The sequence below is a fragment of the Heliconius melpomene genome, chromosome 7 (assembly GCF_056956725.1).
Source record: "Heliconius melpomene rosina isolate 202511_hmr_F chromosome 7, ASM5695672v1, whole genome shotgun sequence".
Taxonomy (NCBI): domain Eukaryota; kingdom Metazoa; phylum Arthropoda; class Insecta; order Lepidoptera; family Nymphalidae; genus Heliconius; species Heliconius melpomene.
In genome coordinates, this window is record NC_140395.1 from 8,102,258 (window position 1) to 8,128,789 (window position 26,532).

General features: G+C 32.5%; 3 protein-coding genes and 1 pseudogene across 17 annotated transcripts in view; 2 read left to right on the forward strand and 2 right to left on the reverse strand.

The window, feature by feature from the left end:
- Nhe2 (Na[+]/H[+] hydrogen exchanger 2) overlaps window positions 1-10,182 on the reverse strand; it is a 29,002-nt gene extending 18,820 nt beyond the window's left edge. For 4 of the 11 annotated variants that reach the window (XM_085188773.1, XM_085188774.1, XM_085188777.1 and 1 more), the window contains exons 1-2: window positions 9,944-10,182; window positions 1,567-1,906 (exon numbers count right to left, since the gene is read on the reverse strand). In XM_085188773.1, coding sequence (XP_085044899.1) covers window positions 1,567-1,677 — 111 coding nt within the window. In that variant the 5' untranslated portion in view covers window positions 1,678-1,906; window positions 9,944-10,182. Of the gene's footprint in view, window positions 1-1,566; window positions 1,944-9,943 lie in introns of all 11 variants that reach the window. The other 7 variants (XM_085188775.1, XM_085188778.1, XM_085188769.1 and 4 more) reach the window with 6 other exon arrangements.
- Window positions 10,183-12,857: 2,675 nt separating this feature from the next.
- Window positions 12,858-20,379, forward strand: LOC146537606 (uncharacterized). Its single transcript, XM_085188780.1, has 10 exons — window positions 12,858-13,438; window positions 14,142-14,314; window positions 15,099-15,164; window positions 15,265-15,405; window positions 15,823-16,086; window positions 16,842-16,986; window positions 17,326-17,467; window positions 18,046-18,244; window positions 18,553-18,691; window positions 19,124-20,379. The coding sequence occupies exons 1-10, from the start codon at window positions 13,184-13,186 to the stop codon at window positions 19,478-19,480; spliced, it is 1,881 nt and encodes a 626-aa protein (XP_085044906.1). The 5' UTR covers window positions 12,858-13,183; the 3' UTR covers window positions 19,481-20,379.
- LOC146537607 (mpv17-like protein 2 pseudogene) lies at window positions 19,958-21,546 on the reverse strand (annotated as a pseudogene). 2 transcript variants are annotated; one of them, XR_014878166.1, is made up of 2 exons: window positions 21,295-21,546; window positions 19,958-20,857 (listed from the first exon to the last, which is right to left on the reverse strand). The product of XR_014878166.1 is annotated as a mpv17-like protein 2 pseudogene, transcript variant X2 (transcript). The 2 variants fall into 2 exon arrangements; XR_014878165.1 differs by having other exon boundaries at window positions 21,325-21,545.
- A 193-nt stretch (window positions 21,547-21,739) lies between these two features.
- Window positions 21,740-26,334, forward strand: Neos (nuclear receptor coactivator protein neosin). Of its 3 annotated transcripts, none has more exons than XM_085188783.1 (8): window positions 21,740-22,116; window positions 22,225-22,498; window positions 22,773-22,897; window positions 23,483-23,617; window positions 23,756-23,870; window positions 24,346-24,545; window positions 25,161-25,333; window positions 26,070-26,334. In XM_085188783.1, the coding sequence occupies exons 2-8, from the start codon at window positions 22,251-22,253 to the stop codon at window positions 26,307-26,309; spliced, it is 1,236 nt and encodes a 411-aa protein (XP_085044909.1). In that variant the 5' UTR covers window positions 21,740-22,116; window positions 22,225-22,250; the 3' UTR covers window positions 26,310-26,334. The 3 variants fall into 3 exon arrangements, with proteins under 3 accessions (XP_085044909.1, XP_085044907.1, XP_085044908.1); XM_085188781.1 differs by having other exon boundaries at window positions 21,741-22,120; XM_085188782.1 differs by having other exon boundaries at window positions 21,741-22,120; window positions 23,483-23,611.
- The last annotated feature ends 198 nt before the right edge of the window (window positions 26,335-26,532 follow it).

The following is a 26,532-nucleotide window of genomic DNA, read 5'->3' on the forward strand; positions in this document are numbered from 1 at the left end:
TAAGTTACCAAATAAACTATGAGGAAAGTCGGCATTAAGCTAAGCTATAAAAATATCACAATAGCACATTAGCAAACATCATAACAAATCTCCACGATCTACTGCATAACATAAAAGGTGGGGAAAAGGGGGGAAGATCAAACGAGCTGTATGAGATAAAAGGAAATGCAGGCGTTAATATTGTTTAAAATCTCTATATAATAACATAGCTAGGAATACTTCCTGTTTAGATTGTAAAGTTTCTTAGGATCTTAATGGTGGAAGCTGTTCAGTTCAGTGCTAACTGAAAATTGTGCGAAATCCAAAGGTTATGAATTACATGCATCGAATTTATAGGCACAGCTATGATTTTACACAGTTACCTATTAAGCATAACAAATTATATGAGAAATTCATAATTTTTACGATAAGAATAAACTTTTAATAAATTCAACAACAAAAACATAAATTATTTATATTGCACCTATATTTGGAATCTCTTTTTCTCGTTTTAATATATAAATGAATATATATGAAATAAATAAGCAGTGTCAATACTTCGTTCTCCATATTCCTTCCGAAAATGAGACATGGTATTATGAGTGGCGAAACTCGACGCCGCGTTTTGTTTTATCTGAGCGAGGATCGAACCCACAACTACACTAAAACATATTAATTACACAAAATAATTACGAAACGGCAAAAAGATTATAAACTACTTAGTACTTAAATAAATTTATTTTCTGGCCATTTACTTTCGCAATGAAAGAACGTGATGTTTCTCCTCGTGGAAATATTTTTCTACGCAAATATGTATTTGCATCTAGATTGCGCCACAATGTTCAGCCAATCGACACAACGCGATAAAAGGTTGCACAATTTATATTCTACAAATATATTATTTATTATTAAATATACTCGTAATATATAGATCTACCGTCGCTGTGTATAAACGATTTTAGCTAAATTCTTGTTAAATCACTAATAATTATTATGGAATATTTTCTTTTTTTTCTTAGTAATATTTATATAAGTACAAGATATTACTATATACTGAAAGTGGGAAGAATAAAATTATGATAAAATTTTTGAAAATGTGAAAGTTTATAAAACTTATTAAATAATCTTAACGGGCGAAAAAAATCTATAAAATAGATTTCAGGTAGGTACTTCAACAAACCTATTACTAAATCAAAATGAAATCAGCTTCACGCTGTATCCCGCACACAACAGGGTAGGCAGAGGGAACCTAGTGTCAATACTCTCCGTTCTTCAATCCGTTCTCCCTCTCAAGCAACGCCGCGCTTTGCCTCGACACCAGAGGGAAGAAATGAAAATATAAATTTAAGTAATTATTTCACTTCGCCGAGGGGAACCCACATCCAGTCGATTTTACAGCCACACTTTGTGCCCTTGCGCGACGACTGCCATCAATTTACTAAATTTATCCACATATATTTTCAAAATAATTTATTTCCATTAGCAACTTGTTGCAAGTATAATAAATTAAAGACTACATTTAAATCTACTAAACTAGTCTATTAACTTCATTTGTTTGGCTAATAAAATAAAAGTAGAAAGACTTACTTCGATAGGATTAGCTGATGACACCGCAAGGATAACAGCACCCACCAGCAGGGTAGCGTGGTGCCTACACGCTCGCCGGCTCAGGTTCACTCCATGCTTGAGGGAAGTCATTGCCGCTTCGTGTTTCACCTCATATGGATCGTTCAATTGGAATAAACTAAGTATTTAGTATTTACACTACACCAAACATTTTAGTCAAATTAGATTTTTCTTCACGTCTTTTTCAAGAAACTATAGCGACGGTCTATTGAGAATTGCCTTGGACGTCTAAGTTCGTCATACCCGTTTCTAATTCAACATTCGCTATGCTGATAACTGTAGCCACCAAACTTATTGTTTTCTTTGTATAGAAATATTAGTGTTGGTATATATTACTTCTATATGTAAGAATTAAGTATGTATATGTAAAAAAATGGTTGGAATTTTTCTTTTCAAGTTGAATAAAGGAAATAAAGTGATATGTGTTTTGTCACTAGTTTTTTTAGCTTAACTTAACGCTGTATCGCGCACATAGCAGGGTAGGCAGAAACTGGGAATCTAGACCCAGTTATTACGTTCACTACGTTCGCGCCTCAGGAAGAGTTTTACAAATTTCCGGTACACAAAGATTATTATAGCTTACAATTATGATTTGGCAAGAGAGAATGCTATTTATTATATACAAACAACATAAATAAATTGTAGTAACAAGCGTATAAGAATTTCGACGTAGCTTAATGGGAACGAATGACTTAGTGGTCAGAGCGGATGGACGGTTTCCAAGTGGTTCAGGTTTAAATCCTGCTATCATTAATTTTTTACGTTTTCTAAATAAATATTTTCATTGAATAGTGTGGAATAACACTTTAAAAAATAATTAAACAGATGTTACGAATAATACCGACAGGCAATTTTTATTCAATTAAATACACATGTGGAATTACTCATGAATAGTCCCACATGTTGTCTAAAAATATAGATAATAGGCGAATTAAGCGGAGTTTGAAGAATAAAACCACGAAATAGCATTAATTTTGACATCCATTTCCATCCATGATGAATTAGTGTTCCATGCTTACAGGAATGAGGCTAAGTGTTTGGGAGCGACTAAGCGGCGACTAGGCGTCGCGGCGAGGCCCGGCGCCCAGCCTTGAGGATGTCTTGACAGGATTATTAGTACATTTATTATTGACCTTCAGTCGTCCAAATTCATGCCATTTTATGAACAAAATGTCTGCCATGTTATTTTATTTAATATATTAAATTAAAAAATAATTGTAAATCTCCTTCACCTTCAGGGTAAGCAGAGCGAACCTTATGTTAACACACTTTGTTTCCAAACTTTCCGCCGAATTCTGGAAACATTGCGTGTTGAGTGGCGGATCTCTACGTCGCGTTTTGCTTATACACCAGAGCGAAGAAAATAATACTCTTTTCGATATAATAAAAGTGATATTATTTACATAATATAACTACATTGTTTTGTAACTTTCTTTTCTTATATCTAAGTATAATTTTGTACATAACGAATGCGTAACAATAAGATGTTAAGGCTTCACCTCCGTCTGAGAACATTCAACTGTCTAAAACACGAATGCGAATCAAGAAATGTCAACTACATTCTTGTAAAATCAACGCCAGCGATTGTTCCTATATTGTATTTGTAGCTTTCGATACCTAAAGAGTTTAGCAATAAATGTCAGTGGAACATAATTATAATTATAGAATCTGCCGTGCTTACAATAAAGAACTTATTAAGACACTCCGTTCCCGACTTTCTGCGGAATTCAAATACAAAAAAAGTGGGGAACAGAGTGACATGACACTAGGTTCCCTCTGCCTATCCTGCTGTGTGCGGGATATAGCGTGAAGCTGACAAAACCATTAAGACGCTTGTAATTGCCGTGTACATGGTGATTTAAAAATTTATACTATTTATTTCGATAAATATAATTTACATTTTAAGTATAATCTAATAAGTTTAGGGTTAAAGCTATTGTTTGACAGCTAATCATAGAATTGGGCGATTTTTTCCAGAGGACCCATTTAAAAGTTAATCTCAAAAAGAAAGGAAACTGAAACTAAAAACTAAAACGACATTCTCATGCCCAGAATGTAAAGAGATGAAAATGGTATGATTTAATAGATTCAGGTCCAAGGTTTTTCCGTCTCTTTCAGAAATTTTAATGACTGAAATAGATATTTCATTATACATTTTAGCTAATTAAAAGCTAATTCGTATTTATAGTATTTTCCTGAACTTTCTAACTAACGCCTACAGACTGTCACGAGCTGGCAAATATTGCATGTCCATGCACTCATGCTTAGGTAAATTTAGAAATTATACACGCTGTTACATAGCATATACCTACGGAAATGTGACGACAAACTGTTTCGCAATTTATGTTTCACTATAAATTATGAAGTTTTTAATCGTAGAAAATGTACATTGTTTAACCAATATTTCATTTTAATTTGGAAAAAGGTTAAATTTTGTGAAATTTAGGAAAACCTTAATTATTATTGAACAATAAACATAAATAGAATTGTATTATGTGATATCGTAAATTACTTTTAGGCTTATATTAAAAAACAATTACATTTTTAAAGTGTTATTCCACACTTAGGAAAGAAAATTACTTGTTTAGAAAACGTATAAATATTTAAAAAAAAATTCTTTCTAGAGTGGATAAATTAAAATAATTCCTTTTCCCGAGTGGGGAGCGAACCCACAACCAACGCGTTAACAGTTATATTTAACGCGCTCCCCAAAATAGTTTTAAAGGAATGGGCGACTCTACATTTGAAACTATTTTTTTTTTAATTTTTGATTTTTTTTTTATTTACACAGTTCGAAAATCTGCTGGTTCTTGAAAGGGCTCACTATTTTTATAATATTGAACACCTAGAGAAAAAACTTTGAAAACCTTTTCGTCAACGCAAGACGCCAACAAGCATTTAATTGTGATAAAACAACCAACAATTCCACCATGCGTGAAGAAAGATACAGACATCATTGGCGACATTGAAAGAAAAGAATTAACATATACGAGTATTTTATTCGAGTATTACCAGTGAAAATTAATATTCTTCTTTAATGTGTAAAGGTTCTACAGTAGAACTCTCACATTTTTTCAAGCAAATAGAAATATCAGTATTGTAGTGAAGAATATCGTGAGACATATCTTTTATGTCAAGAATAAGCGTATATATATATATAGAAATAAACATAAGCGGATTAACTCAAGCGCTGTAACAGGCTTAATAAACCCCAAATCTTTACTAGGAAAGACCGATAAATACTGGAGATGATCTGATATGTCTGTATCTAATGTATGTTTGATTAATTTCTATTTTTTTATAAGGACAACATTTAGAAGTTGTATAGTTTAAATGGACCGACGACATAAAGAGATTGGCGAGAAGCGGATGGATCCGAAGAGCTGAGGATCGAGTGTGGTGGCGAGAATTGGGAAGGCCTATATCCAGAAGTGGACAAAAGATGGCTGCTGCTGGTGATGATGTTGATAGTTTAAATCCAGGAACAAATATCTGAAATACCAAACGGAGCTTAATTACGAGAGCGATGGTGTCTTAATAACATAGTTATTTCAACTGACCGAAGAATGCCATCAACCTGAACTTTGATCACAGTTCCTATAATATAAGGTATTCTAAAAATGTTTTTGTTACTTACAAGTACCAATTTATAAAGAACAAATTGCTTTACTATAATCCTTAGTTCATTCAATCGTTCCGTAATAAATTTCATGTTAAATTAATTTTATCATTTATTTATGCATGTGTATTATTTATATTTATTCGATATAAATATATAAACTATTTTAACTATAATATAAACTAATTTTATTATTTTATATAGTTTTATACCTAATTATTCTTATCTAACTTTGACAGTATAGTAAGTGATGAGAGCTGTAATGTAGCTCATTTAAGTAATGTGATAATTAAATCATGCGGCTTGCCGAGGGATGAAAGCTCATCGCTACTTTGTCTAATCTATACGTATGTTCTACAGTGTCATACACATAAGTACTACGAGGTACCTAATTCTTGTCATCTGTTTAGTTAGAGAAAACTCAGTGCTACGACTCTCCGCTCTCCAAAAGAAGACTTAAAAAGCACATAGGATTTTACATTTACCCATAAAAAATCAACATTTTAATTTATTAACAGGTTTACTTTAAACGAACATAATTTATATACTTTTGTAAGTTGTATGAAACTTTATTTAAAAAACTAATGAAAAAATATTTTGTTTGTTTACTACAGGTCAAAGACAAATGAAGAGGTCTGTGTAGTAGACTGCAAAATTGCTCTCACTCTCATTATTTTAATTTTACTGTAAATTGTCTGTTTTTGTTTTAATAATAAGTAACCTGAGATTAATAAAACATCGTGAATAAAATGTTTCTTTTTTACTTTTAATTATTAAATAATATTAAAATTCCAAGCTCTAAAAGAAGAATTGGCAGACCAAAATGGAGATGGCGGGTCGAGCTGGACCATTATAAGCCTGACTGGTGCTCAATAGCGCAAAATAGACCTGAATGGAAGAAGTGGAGAGAGGCCTTTGCCCAACAACGGGATGGTGCACGCTAGGGAAAAACAAATAATTTTATTAAATGTATATAAAAATATAATTTTACAATATTAGCTAATTTTCAATTTATTTAAAGAAAATATTTATACAAACATTGAATTCGTGTGCTGTTCACAATAATTTTACCCAACAAAAAGCATTAATAAAATTGATTATACCTGAAGTTAGTCGCGACATGTTGTGGGTTCAGTTCCAGTTCGAGGAAATGAAATATTTAATAATTTCACTTCTTCAATCTGGTAACGAGCTAATACGTAGCGTTGAATTCCGTCACTCAACACGCAATGTTTGAAGAAATCGGCGGGAAATGGGAAGCAGAAGTGTCTTAATAGAAACGAAGCATCTTAACATTAGGTTCTCAGATTCCCTATGCCTATTTATGCATACCTATATCTAAACTTTTATGTTGTCGATTTCCCGTGATTCGAATAACGCCCAGAAGTTCAATAAAACATTTCTACATACTTTGTAAAAGGTTCGTTTTATTTAAAAGAATCTGCAGTAGGTAACACAAAAGAAAAAATATTCCCAATGACTGATACTCGTTTGAGTTTAAAAATAGATTCCAATGCATAAGCTTGTGTTTTCCATTTGCTCAACCGACTGTGGCAGGTTGTAACCTTTCTTTTCATATACAAATGTGGGTAGATATATACAAACATATCAAGAGACAATTGATTCATTTGTAAAAGTCAATAATATATCGAAGAATTAAGGTCAAATTTTTATACAAATTTGGTTCCTATACTTACTATCAAATAATTTAAATGTTTAAAGTACAGTAGTCAATTTAATCTATTAAGATAGAAAAGCTGAATTAGTATTACGAGTAAACTGGTAAAATTGGGGTTAAACGGTTGTATGAATTATTGAGATTTAGAAGACAGAAATATACTCATAATTTTAAATTTAATGTCTTAGTCAAAAAAACATATTGACTTATTAAAATTTGGAGATTATAGATTACTTTTTACCATCAGAAAATTTAACAGGAAAATCATGACCAAAACTGCAGTAGATTACCTATGTACGTATATAAAAAAAAAATAGAATATTTTGCTTTTGTATCATATAATATTTCCAATTTCAGAGAATAATAACAACTCTAGTGCCTTCAACTTCAGTTCGTTGACCCAAAGTTGTCCAGACATATTACAAAACGCTAGACGAGATGGTTTGTGTTTAATGAAATGTAACGTTTATTATTCAGAGAAAACAACGTCTCTTAATATTTAAATATGATTAAAAAACAAAGCAATATTTATATATCTAGGTATTTTTGTAAATAACCTTTAATACATTGGTTTTAAACAAAATTTGAAATATTATTATAATACAGTATTATTTTGACGGTCTTTTCTAATGTAGAGCGTAGCGTAGAATTTAATACAAATAAAACAGATAAATAATAATCTTTCATATTTTCAACTAATTTTCTACGAACAAATACATAACACTCGATTATTAAATAAAACCTTTTAATTCACGTCATTATATGTGCCATCAGATACTAGACTTAGCGGTGATTCTATTCAAATATAGGGATCTCCTATACAACTGTAATGAATTTGTAAGATCCAATACTAAAATTTAATATAGGACCTAATGGCAAAGAATGAAACGATAAAACGGTAATAACTAAGAATATTTCTATAAGCTTTATATGGATTCTTATTATATTTCATGAATATATAACATTCATAATTATTGGTTGAACAAATTAGAAATAAAATTGAGAAGCCATATAATGCGCATTTGAGTGCATAACATCCACAGCTGTTACGTTAATAGTGTGGCCATTTCCAACGATTTTGTTTATTTTCTTAGGCGACCTTCATAGAGTTTACATTAACTATAGATTGTAGAACGATAAACAAGTCCAATCGTTAACGGTCTGTAGGGTTACGATACGAATCATAATATTATTATATCGTTTTTTTTTTTCAATTTACCACAGATTATATATAGTGTTTACATAAAGTGTGATGTAGGCCGAAAAATAATTTTCATTTTAGATGCGTCTCTACATACATAATTATACACCAAAGAACTTATATATTACCATAATGAAATGGATTTGTTTTTAATAATAAATAGTATATAAATAATGTCTACACCAACTATGGCGCAGTCCATAAACTTTAACATCGGCCATTAAATACAGAAACCAATAAAATAGTTCTAATCTCACTTATTTAAGGAATCTGTTACAATGTCAATTGTACACTTTATTATATTTTTTTTAACCATTTATCTTGCGTATATGACTGTAATTAAAAATATTAAGTTTACAATATGTTTTTAAGACCTACACATAAAAATGTACATATTAAAAAAAAAGGTATTTTTCTTGTACTTGGGGCATAATATTAACAAATAAAAAACAAATTCACCGACTTTCTTCATCAAAATAAACTATAAGCTTTAGATATTTAAAATGTAGTAAGTCTTGCTTCGTCTTGAAAGCGCAGTATTCTATTCTTATTAAACATTTCCAAAGGCACTTCTCTTTTTGCACGTTCACGTAAAAGCATTAGATGTTGCCTTTGTTTTTAAAAGTTATGTAAGTTTTATGTTTCAATGATATATAATAAACCTTGGTTTTTTTGAATATAGCAAAAAATATGGAACCAAATAAATTGTCGGGAAAGCTTGGCAATCCAAAAAGATTCAAATAAATATGAGCCAAAATATATGTGACTTTGTAACCCTGACCGTGTCAGCATTACATATTAAAATGGTGACCATGAAAACTCGTGAACTTGCATGCAGCTTATTTTTATATTCCTCAAATTCACACACTGTTATTTACGCTAGTCGTGCCACAAGGGCACAAGCGTGTAACTGTAAATACGACAGATTATGAGTTCGATTCCGTTTCGAGGAAATCAAATATTTAACACTTTCAATTCTTTGCTCAGGTGCTGGAGCAAAGCGCAACGTTGAATCCCCCACTCAACACATAAGCTTGCAGAATTCAGCAGAAGAAAGCAGTGTCTTAACTCTAGGCTCTGCTACATGCGGGATTCAGCGTGAAGCTGAAAAAAAAAGAAAAAACATACCCAAACTAAATGTGCATAGCGCGCCGGTTTAAACTTAAAATGCGGCAAATGCCTGTCTGCTAACTTACTCGTATATTGAGACAGATTTACCGGTTGAAGGTTAAATTTGCCGCAGGATAATCTTAACCTTGTCTATATGACTTTGGGTTACATACATAACACTTCATTCACATATACTACCAATATATACATATTATTTACGCCCAGCACCTATTATATATTTCTGGAGCATTTGTGTCAATTTTATGACCAAAACTAATTAGATTTTGGTACAGGATCATTAGACAACAAATTACCCTTAAATAGGAACACGTTAACAGCCCTTCAGTTACGTCACAACAAGGATAGCGTTATATAAGAGGAGAAGCATTTTAGGTCTGCAGCTTTCAAACTTAGCCGTTCAAAAAAACGTGAGCTATAATTATACTACAACGATGACTATAAAATCGTTGACATTCCACAAAAATAAAATAAATAAGACCAATTGTAAATGTAAATTTGAATAAATAACATTTCATTTTTCATTTAAATCTGTTATTTATATGAAAAAGATGTTTATTTGTTTGTGTAGTGTGGGAGAGCCATAAAAAGTATATTTATTGATTTCGATATTTGCTAGCCGGCGGTCCATTTACGTAACCCAACGATAAAAGTAAAACACAGTTACGTACAGACGCACAGGCATAAATTATCCAAATCGAGAACAACTCACGACAGCAGTTCATTCGTGGTTCTCGGTGATCATGTGTTCGCTACGGTGGCCATGTCTATGGGGTTGCAGTGTCAGCAACGCGAATGCCGGGAACGGGAACACTGGGGGAACGGGAACGGGAACATTTACTAACTTTGATTTACTATTTGTTTATTCCTATAGTTTATTATTTGCTATAAGTAGAGTTATTGATCGCGTCAGGACGCGTGTATCGCGCTGGCGGCAGGTAGCGCCGCGACTAAGCCGCCCGCCCGTCGCAAAGCGCGCCCTCGACGGCTGCGCGCTCGCTGTTGTGTTTTGCCCCCCTTCTCCCCACATAGGGATTCTTGAATTCAAAGCCACGTGAATAACATTGTCAATAAACCCACTAATGTAACATTATATCTATTTCAACGAGACAGCAATAGTATTGGACGTTTAATGGACAAGAATTCAATATCAGTTATGGATTTATCTAAATATATTTCGCTTTTCCTCTTATGGACGCGCACAGCAGATGCTTCATTTCCCATGAGATTCATGATTAATGGAAATACATTAAAAAGGTTGAAATATTATTATTACATATAATATACTGTATATTTAAATTATTTTTGTTTATAACTATATTAAGTCTGAAGGTTCCATTCTATCACTTAATCATAAAATGTCTCGGAAAAGTGATGTGAACGGAGAACGGAGTGTCTTAACACTACATAGTGCTGTTTAATACAAAAAAATGCAGAAAGCTAATTAGACATAAATATGAGTGAAAAATAGTGGTGTATGGTCTCAAATGAAGCAAACGATTTTAAGAATGCTATTTATTAATTTATAGTTTCAATTGGACTTTTACATTTTATACAAATATATGATAGTGTGAATCAGCTGCAGTAATTGTATTTGTTCTACCTAATTTTACGAATAATTACAGGAGTACCATCTAAACTGACAGGCTATATTGTATCTCTATCAGGTCAGGAAGTATCGAGATTTGATAGAGATATAATATAGCAATAAAGTCTAGCAACAACCACACGTTACAATATATTTTTATACTAAGCATTTTTATCTATTACTACTTTTTACTAAGCTATCCGAGATTTTGCAAATAGGTAGAGGAAAATGTGTATAATTGTAATTACTTTCATACAGCATTTGCTTCAGTCAAATTTTAAGCTCAAAAGTATCACATATAAAACAAGTCTCGACTGGGTACTTATTTTTTTAAATGTTTCATGTTTTACAATTTCCTATGACCCAGTACAAGGTAATCCATCAAATGAATGTTACTGTCGAAGAAAAGTCGATATTGTAATTGCGTTCAATGAAAATCTGATCTAGATTTATTTAGAAAATTAGTTTTTAATGCTCATTTCAATGTCGCTAAACGTTGACGATATTTTCTTCTATATATAAATATTAATTAAATATATAAGGAAAATAAAGTCTTACATGTGTAGAGTAAAAATTATATCTGTTTACCATACGTTTTACATATGTATATTTGTAAAAATTGAAAAAAGCAACCATTATATATTTATTCACATGAAATTATTTTCTCCGTTAAACATATGGCGCAGCGTAGAGTACCGTCTCTGTATGTGAGCCCGTAAAAAAGTGCTTTTTACCAACAACGGAACGGGTATATGTGTTTTTGGGTGAGTGTATGTTCGTATGTGTGTATGTTTGTACAAACCTATGTTAAAGTCTAAAACATTTTAAATTTTCATTTTGTATAAGCTTTCATATAACTATTGTGTTCAAATTACTACAGATCTCAATTACCTAAATTCTCAATTTGTTTTGCGAGGTGGTAGGAACTTATGTATGTATACACAGTTTTCTCACAGAAGGTCCATAGAGTAACTGCACTTTTCAAATTGTTCCGCGACACCAATTTCCTTCAGCGTGTTGAACAAATCCAATTACTGCAGCTGATTGAGAACATCGCCATATTTAAAAGTAGTTTAAACTTTTAACAAGCTAACAGCTCTATATATTTCTGTTCTCTTATTAGGGTAATGTACCCAGTTCCTTTACATGTCCTTTCTGTTCTGTAGTAAATAGTTACTCAGCTTCACGCAGTATCGCGCATACAGCAGGTTAGGCAAAGGGAACCTAGTGTTAAGATACTCCGTTCCCCTATTTCCGCCGAATTCTGGAGGCGTGTTGATTGGCGGAACTCAAACGCGCTTTTGCCTCGACACTAGAGCGAAAAAACATGGAAATACTCGTATATAAATAAATATTCTCTCTCTCTCTCTCTCTCCTCGAGTGGAAATCGAACCCACAACCAGTCGGTTTTACAGTCACATGTTGTACCCCGGCGCCACAACTGACCTCAGGTCTCAGATATTTAGAAACATTAATATCGTAATATTTTCAATTAAAAAGTAAGTTAATTAATGTTGTCTTTTTCTTATAGATTAATTAAACGCTAGCACCTTGCTGATGAAGGGCTGACGCAAGATAAAGATCGAACTTGTGAAAGATTTTTTTTACGGACGTCATTGAAAATGTTGAGTGACGTCAACGTGGAAAAGGAATTAGTTAATTTATATCATTGCCGGCCTAATAATATTACAACTAATAGCGCAAGCACATCGTAGGTCAAGTATTGGAATCTCACAATGTATTTTTAGAGTTTTGCTTCAAAAGGAAAAAACGAAACCCTATATTATAGAGTTTTGTTGTCCGTCTGTCTGTCAAGGCCATTTATCTCGATATCGCGTGTAGATATAATAACTGAAATTGATATCAAATATTTAGGTCTTTGGTCCCTTGTAGCACAGAAGAAATCAGTCTTCTATGTCATTTAAAACAAAAATACGATAACTTAAGTATCCATTTTACTGCATTTTGTAAGAAAATCCAAAAAAAAAGGAAATGTATGTTTATATTATTACAAACTTATAATTATAGTTGATTTCATACAAAATAATGCATACGCCGACAAACTTATTTTAAACTTTTATAAGTTGTAGGTACTTGTGGAACTACAATCATTAGCACGAAATTAGCACGAAAGCCTTATAATATAATTAGCAATAATATTTTTATATCTTTTCAAAAAAATGTCTGTATATATTTTACAAGCCATATACATTTAACACATAGTATCTCCTATTAAGAATCCCACACTAACGACAATTAGCATTGCTATAATTTTTTAACAAATTAGCTACAATTTGCTAGAAGACCACGACATTGAAATCAGTTACGATCACCAAGTCAACACCACACACCACACCATCAACAATGCCTTCTGGAGTTATCTTCATTATTTACATCCCAACAAGCAATTACGAACATATACTTAAATTTGGTAAGCCAAAAGAACTACTGCCTATAGAAGAAAAGCCACTGCTAGAAGAATATAATTTAAAAGTGGAATTACGCAGTAAAAAAACCACAAGCATTCCAATACATCTGACACAGAATTGTTACAAGGAAAATTTTAATACTGAATTAGAAAATATTAAAGAGGATGACGAATTCATTACTATGGAGAGCGTGAGTATTTTAGATAAAGAATAGAATTTAGAATAAACGTACGTAACGTTTATTTAAAAAAAATTATATGTATTGAGTATATTTTTTTAAAAAGACTTAGGCCAGCTGCCAGGTGAGTCAAGTAGTAGGTTTTGATTTTTTCCCACTGGTAACGAGGCAAAGCGCGGCGCTTTAAAATTCGGCGAAAAGTGGGGAACGATAGTGTCTTAATGGGAACGGAGTGTCTTAACACTAGGTTCCCAGGTTCCCTTTGCCTGCCCTGCTATATATATAACCTAAAAAAAAGATGTAAATATATGTTACAAAGAAGGAAATATTAGAGAGACATAATGGCTACTCATAGACACGTTATGCACGTGTCGTACAAGAGTTTCATTCAGTAGGTAAACGGTAATACAATAAAGATCTGGGTCAATGCGATCATTTCTAACATCGAAAAGTGCTTTCATCACGAACTATATAGAAATAATTATTAAAAATAAAAAAAATATTAAATATTCTGTGTAAATAAAAAATAATAATATATGTTGTATTTGATTTAAATTTGACATGTTAGTTATTACTTCTCTCTGTAGAAAATCTATCTACTTAACTAGTAATTTTAGTTTATCTAACAATACAAAAAAATGTGTGTAGCTTTTACTGATATCTACCTACTTTGTATATATGAAAATATAATTTACATTTAATATTTACAAAACAGATTTTACAAGAATTATTACGAAAATTGAAAATTGAACACGCCGTGTGGGTGAATGACAAATTGGGCAATTACCACGAGGTAGTATTTCCCCTTGCCACCGGAGACCCCTGCGAGACCATGCTCCATTGCTTGACACAGCTGGGAATCGGTGTCCGGTACAAGTCCATAGTCAGGTAATTTAGACACGCAGGTATGCTGTAAAAATGACCTTCGTAGCACTCTATAAGTACATTCTTGCATGTTTACATTAAATGAGTAAACATATACTGGTAAGTCACGCGAATATTAAAAGTCCTTTCTATTCACTCAGGACTTAGGTGGATATATGATGACACTGTAAAACTTGTATTTGAATAAAGGACTTTAGGGAATAATTACTATTTTATAGTTTTAGTATTATTAACTTACTAACCTTGCAAAATAAACTAACCTTGTAAAATACTGAAGTTACTAGTTCAAATCCCATATGTGACTATTATTCTTTATTACACGTTGTCTGTAGAAACCGTTTGATCGCATTGTAAAGTCGTTCGACTCGTTGCGGATCTAATGATCTGTGAAAGACTTGACACTTTACACGTGCGTTCTCAGAACCTTCCATAGAATTTTCTAGCCAGTATGTGTGACAAACTCAAATATCATCCACATCATCTGGATGGACAAGGTCAACTACTAGGGTTTCGTAGGAACTTCCTCGCGCAACGCCACTATAGAATGGCCTATCTGTGGCAGTGTTTCCTACCTTCAAAAATCGTCTATCTCCACCTTGGATGCCGGCATCGCACTTGTATTTAAGCACCACTTGTGTTACAAGGGGTCGTGGGTGGTGATGGTCACTTACAGGTGACTCGTACGCTCGTTTGCATTGTCTCTGTTTACTCGTTTGTGTTGTCCTCTTAGATATGCTAACACGTGTAAATAAGTACGTGCTTATATAAGTATTGAATATTTTTTCAGTGTCGTACCATGTAACGTGGTACATACAGCTATTGACTTTCCTGACGATGACGACGAAGCTTTATTGTAAGTTTATTTTATAAAGGTAGATACTTATTGAGAGAGAGAAAAGAAAAAAAAGAGAAAAAATATTTTAAATACTTACTAAATTAAACATTTTAATTAGAAAGAAGAATGAAGAAGCGAAACGATGGAGGAATTTTGTTGAGTCAATTAGGTCAAAGCTGACAGTGAAGCAAGTCGTCGACGGCGTCCGAGGAGGCGGGGAGCTCTCCTTTGACTATCTTACTTTAATAATAACAGCTGAGTAAGTTTCACAGTGGTTTCAGTAAAGATTTTGATATCAATAGTATAATAAGCATTGTTATATGGAAGCAGCCTAATAAGCTTTTTTATATTTTTTCAATTACTTCAAAGCTTTCCTGATAGATGTAGTTATTTATGTCATTTTTTTTATTTATAGCTTCACGTGATATGTCGTATATTAGAACTTTGCCGGGAAACTAGTGTCTAATTTTTGGAGGCATTACGTGATGAGTAGCGGAACTTACCGCCGCGCTTTACCTTGTTACTAGAGCGAGGAAATGAAAAAAATAATTCATTCCTCCGAGTGGGAATCTTACCCGTAACCGTCATGTTTACAGTCACATGCTTATGTCACTGTGCCTTTATAGCGTTACTATTTAATTAAGTTTATTATTATCATATCATTATACATTTACAGCTCCTTAGCGGCTTTGGGATTAGTGGAAAATAATGCATCAAATATAGTAGCAGCAATGTTGGTATCACCACTCATGGGACCAGTGATGTCAATTACATTTGGAACTATTATTTCCGATAGAAATCTTGTTAGAAGTGGCTTCGAGAGCCTTATTCTAGGAATGCTCCTGTCTTTACTATTTGGATTTATATTCGGATTAATTTTGGGTACCACGGCAATGCCATGGGGATTTGGTGACTGGCCCACTGAGGAAATGAAGTCACGGTATGTAAAGGAACTTGAAGTATTTTAATTTCTAACAAGATAGAATATATGATTATATAATATATTTTTTTATTTTAATAAAATATATTATTATGACTTCGCAAGTTATGTGATACAATCGTATTACTTTAACACGCGATGTTGGTTTTAGCTGAAATCAATTGTAAAATCCGATTTTCCGCTCCAACGTATGATATCGATATTGATTTTTAGATCGATATCTGTTTTTAGGTCAAAACTGTCAGCAAAAAGCTTAAACATAACGCTACATTTATGTAAAAACAGCCATTATAAGTTATTATAATACTTATACTTACGTATACAATATGAATTTTCAAATATTCATATTGACTAGCTTTCCTTGGTCATCTACAGGTATTAGGCGTTCACGCACTAAAGGATATATGTATACATAATATTATGTATATAACAAATAATAACTTTTAATTACAACATTTTTATCATCTGTCATTTTATAAATCGTCCTGAATTCGTTTAATTACTTCGTTATTTTATTAAAATTAATAATTTTTCATGCTTCAGTTATTAATCAATAAAATAAATCGGCTTCACGCTGTATCCTGCACACAGCAAGGCCAAGAGGAAACCTAGTGTTAAGATATTCCGTTCCCCACTATCCTAGGAATTCTGGAGGCATTGCTGGCGGTACTTAACGCTGCGCTTTGCCTCGAGCGAAGAAATGGAAATATAAATTAAAATACATATAATTATTCTTATACAATTTATGGTTTCAGGGGTAACGTCCGCTCACTGTGGATGGGTGTGCTCTGGGCTCTGACGTCTGGAACGGGCGTGGCCCTGGCGTTACTGCAGGGCAGCGCCGGCCCTCTGATAGGGATCGCTATATCTGCCTCATTGCTACCACCCGTTGTGAATTGTGTGAGCTTTCATATTATTAATCACCTATAACTTTAAACCAGGGGGTTAAAGCTCAGCTTAGACCTCGCGGAGTTTACCTACATTGTGTCTCTACACTGTTTAATTTACATACTTACTTATTTAAAAGAAAACTTACTTACCTATACAATAAATAAATAATTATTATATTCTATTAAAAAAGAAAGAATACTAAAACAATTTACATTTACTTGTTAACCCGAAAAGATATTTATTTAACTAAGATACAGATTACTCGTAAGAGGAACGTTCAAGAACATTAACTTAAGTAGAAATATAAAATTCATGACGTCACTTAAGCTCGTGTGCTGTTTGTCCCAGGGTTTATTCTGGGCTTTGGCGTGTATATGGTTGTTGTATCCAGGCGTGAAAATACCCCACATTAAAGGAGAACCGTATTACGGTAATTCATCGTACGTACCGCTCTACCACGACTATATGCCTATAGAATTTGCTGTTAATGGTATGTATATGTAACTACTTAATAGTTAAATAAATAATTATTATATTATATATGTAATGTATGTCTAAATAGTTTTTTTTTTGTCTGATATACGTTTACAAACTTCACTATTTATTTTCCTGTTTCAGTTGAAATTATACCTACCTATAGCTGTTATAAAGCTCGAGGATGCTTTAAAAGAACTTTTGTTCACGTCAGTCTGTATATAACAAACTATATAAGATATTATAAATTGATTAAAGACGAGATAAATATAGCAAGCAGCTTCCAGGTTTTTCCTGCAAATGAGCAAGGCAAACATAATGTTAAGACATTCCGTTCCCTGCTTTTCGCCCAATTTGACTTTGCGACCGACGCGCTTTGTCTACGAGAGTACCAACTGAGCTTTTAAAAAAGTAATATAATCATTTACTCGAGCGGGCATCGAATCCACATGAGAAAGATCTTTACCGAATCTATGTATATAAATTATAATGTATCAAAACTACAAATTTCTTTACTAAAAACTACAATTTTCTTTACAAAAACTACAATTTTTTTTTTACTAAAAACTATAATTTTCTTTACTTGGTGAACAGGCATTGTTAGCTGCTGCTTAACAATTGTGAACGTCATATGTATATTCATAACGGCAATCATGTTCTTGAAAATAAAAGAGGTGGCCGCGCCGTACACTTCCACTCCGGATTTGAGAAGATTCTGGGAGAGGGACATTAGAGTAGCTAGAGAAGCGAACCGCGCTAACTTATATAAAGCTGAAGATGATGAAAGGGCTGAGTACGTGAACTTGATTATTAAATATTAAAAAAATATTACATTTCATTCTATTTTTAATATTAAATATTTTATTAATCTTATTTTGGTTGTATAGAATTACAAAAAACAAACATACTGACGTGTATTTCCTACTTATTATTAAAGCATAAATGTATTTGATAGTATAATAAAAAAACACCTGGGTGTGACAACTACACAACACAGCTTTATTGCTTAATCCCTAGCGGGGTAGTCAGAAAAAACGGGCAATTTTTCATACCTGAGTATGAAAAAATCTAAAATAAACGGTAACAATAATTTTGTTTTAGGTTGGTTTTACAGGACTTGAACCAAAACAATGACGAAGACTTAAACGAAAAATTAGAAACCGCCATTCAAGAGGCAATCGACGACGAGACTTACAGAAAAGTCAAAAGAATGAGCTATCAGAGTCATAACGCTGATGAGGTACCTACTTGCACTTACGTTTATCGAACTCTTACAAAGCCCCTTGGCCTCTTATATCTGCTGTTAAAATAAGTAGATTTTATATTATTTACGCAGGTATAGACATAGGACGATAAGTAAATAATTAAATCGAATAAATGAAGTTCATGCTGTGCCCGCATACAGCAGGGCAGACAGAGGGAACTTCGTTAAGACACTCCGTTCTCTACATTCCGCTGATATTTTCGAGGCATTGAGTGTGAGTGGCGGAATTCAACGCCGGGCTTTGTTCTAGGTGCTAGAGCAAAGAAGTGAAAATATTAAGAAATAATAAATTTTAGAAATAACATTTTCTCGAGTGGAGATCAAACCCACGGCCATCGCCTTACTGTCACAAACTTGTGCGCCATGACGGCCTCAAAATAAATAATATAACGAAATCTAATCCCGCAGGTAATTCGTACAATTGGTCTGCAACGGTCACCTCCGTCTGTGTGCTCCAACGTAATAACGCCGGGCGCTGCCACCCCACTTAATAAAGGATCAAATATTAACGATATCGCGGCGTTGGACAAACTGCTGACATCACTTCTCGGTTTACAGAATAAACGGACTAGATCATTTCGATCTCATGTCGGAACACCTAGAGCAAGCCGCTTACCTCCTCTGGAGGAATTACAAAGAAACAGACGATCTGAATCGTGGCCCGATAGAATTTTCCAAGATTCGATTGCCAGAAGCGTAATAAGCAACTTAAAAGCAAGCAAGAGAAGTTCAGCCGCTGAAGAACCGTTTTTAACACCCAAATAATAGATTATATTTTGACTAGCATTCAAATATTTTCTAAAGAGCTAAGTAATAAATGTTGTTTTTGTTGAATTACCTGTAGGTGTTACAAATTATAATAAAACTAAATCAACATTAGCGTTTTGCATAATAATATTAAAAAACGAGGGTGGCCTTTTTTAAATATACGATATAACGTTGTCGCGTTTATTTATTTAAAAATAAATAAAAGTCGGACAAAGTGCGGCGGGAAATTTATTATTTTATTTTTCAATCACTGCAAGCCGGGGGTTGATGGCCGAAGCAAGTAGGTAGCTGAGCCTCTTACTAGTACATAATATTAAAAAAATCTGTTAAGTGGGAATCGGACTCGCCCACTGAGGCTCATCTTTAAGAAAAGGAAAAGTGGAAAATATAAAAAAACTCACTAATGCCCAAGGGATTTTAAATTTCTCATGTGCCTACGAATTTTATTAACAGTAGTAACAAATAAAAGAAAGATAACATTATATAATAATTTATAATTATTATATGATTACAATTTTGTTTGTATAATTAAAACTATAGTCATTGCAAATGAGTATACACAATCACAGCACAGCTTTGACTATTTAAATTACATTTACTGTATATTTATATTATTGCATTGTATTTTAAGTACAAAAAAATATTAAATTTATTACCACAGTTTCTTATGCATACAAAGTCACAAATACTTGTAAAACAAAATGTGTTCAAAATAATTAATAAATGTATGTCACAACAACTTTACATCTGAAGGTAAACTTTTTAGAGATTTATTATGTTTTACTTGAGAAGTATAAACATCATATCCTAAAGAAATAGTATTATCATACAAAACTCTGTATCTGGTTGGTAAGAAATAAAAATTAATAATTTGAGCAGGCGGCCAGACCATCCACTCTGCTTGATATAAGGTAACAAATTTGTCTCTAACTTCTTCTTTAAAATTTTGTAAAGGATCTTTTTCAAATAATGCCAAACTTCCAAAGAATGTTATTATCATGATTGGAGAAAATATCATTTGGTCAAGGAACAATTTCTTTGCTACCATATCAAATGTTTTACCAATTATAAACTTATCTAATACTTTGTACCAGTGATGACACAAAACTCCAACAGCGGCCCCAGAGAATGCCATGTGTAAAGTTCTTTTACTATCATATTTGTCTTGTTCCTTTGTGTAAATTTCGTATGTTTGTTCCATTAGGTCACCTAAAGATGACAAACTAACTGAAATAGTAACATTTGTATAAAACAAATACTTATCACTAAAAGCCACTTTCACTACTTTTCTTAGACTAGTTACAGCACCAGAAGTATTGATATTTCTGGCCATCCGCCGCCATGTTATGCCTAAAGCTTGCATTTTGTACAAATCTGAAAGGAAATAATATTATGTACAACATGTTATTTTAATTTTATGTTTTTTTTATTTATTTTTCTTTTATATTTGACATAGTTTAGATGTCATGTATTGCTTAATTTTTTTAAATTCATCTTGTTGGCTTGGTATATAAAGCAACAATAAAATTTTGAATGATAAAAAATAAAAAAATCTATTATATAAGATTTTCATTTTTGATATATATTATTTTAGATCAAATTGTAAAACGTGATATTAAACATTTATTTTTATCATTTTATAGCCTTGAGATCGACATTATCATACCACGACTTATAACATGTTTCATGATATCTTTTAATATAAGTAAAATAATAATAAAAATGACTGAGTGTCTCATAGTACGAAATAGTTATGTACTAAAATGAGCTTATTTAAGTATTAAAATAAAGTATTTTCAATATCTTATTACCATTTCCAACGTTGATTTATTTATACTCACATTTTACATTAGATGTAGTGTTTCAATATATTTAAATACATAAATTATTCTTGCAGTGAGAATTAACTATAACTAAGTAAGGTTTACATTAAAACGTAGTAAATATTGAATATATAATCATGATTATAATTAATTTATTTAAATATATAACCTAAGAGGTACACATAGTCTAATGACAGGTACTGTCAGACAGTGACACTGATAACACATTATCATAATTCATCGTTTCCAAATCATAATAATTGACAGTATTCTTCAATTTACGTAACATTGCCAAAGTCAATTATGTTCCACTGGCACGCCTAAATGCCATAAAATAAAAAACAAAACAACTATACGATTGACAGTTGATTGTCTTTGCCTGGCCGCATTAAAATTTATTATAATATTAATAGAATATGAATCAAGCGGGGAGAATTTTTTTTTTACACTATTATATCCAGTTATTTTATTAGGAAATTTTGAAATATAATTACGAAAAAAAATGCAAAACGTATGCCACGTTTTAATGTTGTCGGTTCAATTGCATTAACTTCTACTATAGAAAAGTTTTTATATTACAAATGTTGTATTCAGTGACAATAAACTACTTTTATTATTCTGTTATTGATCAGATTCTGGGTATTCTGTATCTGTGGCACAGAGTTCCTTACTGATTCTATTTAATTTATGTTTATTTATGTGTTTAAATGATACAAATTACGATATCAATTATATGATAATGTTTTAAAAGAAATCTAATAATTCTTTTTTGAATAATATTAAAAGGAGTATAATTTATTTATAAAAATGGCAGGTACACAATAATGTCCATACAATACAAATATTTGCTTAATTTATCCAAACTGACATAGGTTAATGAAAACAATACAGCAACAGCTAAAAATATTTATATTTCAGATACATTAACCCTTGATAAACAGGCTATGAAAGATCCTTCTACAGCTCATCTTCGTATATATGTTGGTGGCCTTACTGACGATGCTGAAGTTAATGATTTATACAATCATTTTATTGAGTATGGACCCATTGCTGGAATAGTAATTAACAGAATTTTTGGTTTCGTACAATTTCAACAAGAATCTAGTGCCCAAGACGCTATAAAGAAAGCTAATGGAAGTGTGCTGCAAGGAAAAAAAATAACTGTGAGAACTGCCCAGAGACACGGGCCAAAGTAAGTTTTTTTAACCTTTTCAATATATCATCTAGTAATGAAGTTAAAAAGTATTTTATTAATCTTTTAATACCTATATTGTAAAATTTCTTTTTTTGAATAGTATATATGTAACTTCTATGATTTCTTATATGTAAATCGTAGACATACTATTTTAGACGGAAGCAATTGCAGCACACTGGGTCAGTGCTTGACAGTTAAACTTATGCCTACAGCCTGGTGTTTAAGTGGAATAACAATTTTGTACAATACATAATATATATTTGTTTTTTAGACGGGAAACAGAGGTAGTTTCGATACAGCCAGAAATCCCTCCAGCACTTGCACTTACAGAAAATATTAATGAGGAAGCTGTTGAAGACCAATATGATAACTATGGCAATTATGGAGAAAGAGATAGTAAGATATTTATAATTTGTTAGAATGAAATAAGCTTTAGACTGTATTCTCGCACACAGCAGGGTAAGCAGAATGAACCTATTATTAAGTCACTCTGTTCCTCACTTTCTGATAAAATCTGGATGCATTGAGTGTTAAGAGGCAGAACTCGACACCATGCTCTGCCTCGACACCAGAGTGAAGAAATGAAAATATAATATGTAGATTAGTTTATTCGTAGATTATTAAATGACTACTATTTTATAGTTTAAACATTCACTCGAATGGAAATAGAATGCACAACTGTTGAGTTTTACATGCAATTGTTGTGACACTGCTTCACCAAGGACCACTAGAACTTTTAAGTTTACTTTTATTCAGGTTAGATTTCACTGTGTGGATTAAGGCATCGAGACAATGGTAGCAAAACAAGACTTATTCAACTCATTTTATGTATATTAAATTTATTATTTATACCCTACAAACCTGAAATTATTATATAATAATTGAAAATGATGTCACAATTTGGCTCTCAGCAATTTAATTAACATAAACACACATTGTATGCTCATAAATATTTCAATCTTCTACTATATTCCTCAATAGATTTCAGAGAGGATGATTACGATGAATCATATAGTAATAACTCGTGGGAAGGGCGTGGGGGCCCGCGGGGGAGGGCACGCGGCAGAGGCCGTGGACGAGGGGTGTTCAGAGAGCGGTCGCCTGGAAGAGGTAGAGGTATTTTGTGATGGTTATTTTTTTTTTATTAGAATTAAGTATTACTGTCTTATCTATGTACGAGTATTAAACCGTATGATCGACGAATCTTGATCGTCTTGAAGTTAGCTGTAGATTACATGTGTGGATAACTTTTAGGTGCAGACTGGCAAGAGAGAAACTATGATCGATACCCAAAACCTGACTATCCTAGGACATTGCCAGTGCCGGAAAGAAATGATTGTGAAATAATTGTTGTTTCTAAAGCTCTCACGTAGGTGTCTATTTCATAATTTTTAATTGTATAATATTATTTTTAGAAAATGTATAAAATTTTAAACAGGTGTGTGTGTGTGTGTGGTAAGTATATAGCTTATTTATAAACAATTTTTGTGTCAACATTATCTACCAGATTTATAGACCGATACTATCGGTAAAGTATAATATGATACAAAAGACCTACTATTGGGCTTTATTGAAAATAATCTAGAGCGCAGACCGAGCAGTCGGTCTGTATTTGCCAATTTTCTTCAACAATCAGATTTTGTCAATCATAAATTTTCATCAGATAAAAATCATAAGTTTTCGTGAATATCTCAAAATATCTCCTGAACCACTGAAAATCGCTGAACATACATGGGGTGTTTTAGATAGATACTGAGGGCCTCTACACACACAGTATAGACGCGTTACACTCTGTATACTTGTTACTGTTTTTAAAAAAATATCATTAATTTTTAACTTTACAGTGAGTACGCAGAATATATAGAAGGTAGACTAAAGAGATTAGGAATAGTAGTGGATTTACTATTTCCTATGGAGGACGTGCCTATAGGAAAAGTGTTAGGTAATATAGCGTCACGTGGCTGTCTGTACGCCATATTGGTGATGCCTTTAAATTTGGAACACAGGTCGTTGACCCTGACTATACTCCATGGACTACCACAAGGTAAATTTATAGTGATGTACCTAAATTCATAAATTTAAAATTTTATTTGAAGTAAAGTTTTATTTTTAGTTTCATGTATGTACGTGTATCCCAGTTATGGCAGGGTAAGCAGAGGGTGTCTAATACAGTAGGAACACGATTATTCGGACCTCGGTTATACGGATTATCAATTTATTAAATTATTTAAACAACTTACTAAACTGAAACCTGAGAAAATTTACATGTACGTAAATGCGTACGTAATTTATATATGTATAAATAGTATGTTGGAAAATGTTAATAATTTCTTAATAAGCGTTGATTTCCGTTGATATGTATATGTTGCTTTTAATAGACATATAACACATTTTGTGCTACAAATGCAAAAAATCAGCTTTTCTTTATACATTCGATTATCAGGATAACTAGCGACAACAATTACTCTGGTTAATCGAGTTTCTACTAAGTATATTAATTTCGTATTTTCAATTTTTGATACATCACGGAACTCATTCTCACACTGTAGTGTCGTCGTGGGTTTAGGTTATCTTCTAGCAGGGTTACCCTGCTACATGTATTATAAGGAACGTGAAGCTAATATATATATATATATATATATATGTATATATATTTCAGAACATCGCAACATGCCATTAGAGGATGCTCTACAATTGTTATCGCGTAATTTCCAAGAGGTCCAAAGGGGAGGACCGTCTGGTCGTGAAGCGGTTTACGCTTTACTCGGACAATTGGCAGATGGCCGTAGCCTCACTGTATTACAATATGATAAGGTCATTGAGTACTTGCAGGTGTGTATTAAAGTACACTCGTCGAGTCGTTGCCGCCCTGAAGTTAATTGTCGATCGTTGCGCAGATTTGATTTTAAGTTTTTTTTTTACTTTTGATTGTTACCTTCCCGAGTGAACAATGCGAAATAGTTTAGAAAGCCTAACTTAAGGTCGGCCACGATTCGTAAAGCGTACTGTAAATTGGTTTTTTACTCGCATCTAGTATCATCATGTAGTGCACTGGGAGTAGTATGAAAAAAGTAATTAAATAGTTAAAAATATTTTAAAAAACATATTTAAAAATATTATTAACTATTTAACTTTACTTATTATTCTGGTCTTCTTAACAAACGCATCACATACAAATTTTCATACAATTCGCACTGCAAAAAGGGAGTTAGTGTGGTTGCAAGATTTTCTTTTATTGATTTATCGATAGATAGAGGTCGTTGTGGCGCAGTGGCACAGCGCCAAGCTGTAAACACGACGGGTTAGATTCGAGTCGGTTTCGATCCGCTAACTGGGGAATGAGTTTATTTCACGCTGGAACTCTGGTTCAACAAGACAAAGCGTTTAGTAGCGTTAATGACGCAAATTAAAAAATCGACTCAATCGAATCAATTAGACGATCGAAAATTAAAGCGGAATGAAGTTACTTAACACAAGGATTCCTCCGCCTACCATTCTATATTCGGTATACAGCATGGAGCTAAAATAATAATTAATTTCACTAATCGCCAACGACATTCAATTACAGGAACGCAGAGAACAACAAGTCAAGTTAGAATTAGGTGAACCGTTACAAAAACCAACTGAAAATAAAACTCAAGTAGATTTACAGCAAAGAATATTAAGTATTCTGAACGATAAAAAACCTACGACTAACGAACCTCCACCTGCTCCAGTCAATCCACCGGCAAAGGAACCTCAGAGCAAACTACTGAATGACCCAACAGTTAGAAAAGCATTGGACTCTATTTTGCAAAAGTTTATATAATTCCATAATAAATACTTTTCACTGATTATTGTTTTATTAATAAACGTAAGTTACTTAGTGTTTTTACCAGACATTTCTTTTTAATTAGACATTTAAATGATTTTAGGTTATTTCTCTTATATAAGTATCGGACATGACGTAAAGGACAAATAACAGCAAAATCTCTCCTAGTTTGCTAAAAGATTTCAACCTCTACAATAATCATCAATGTATTTCTCGGACG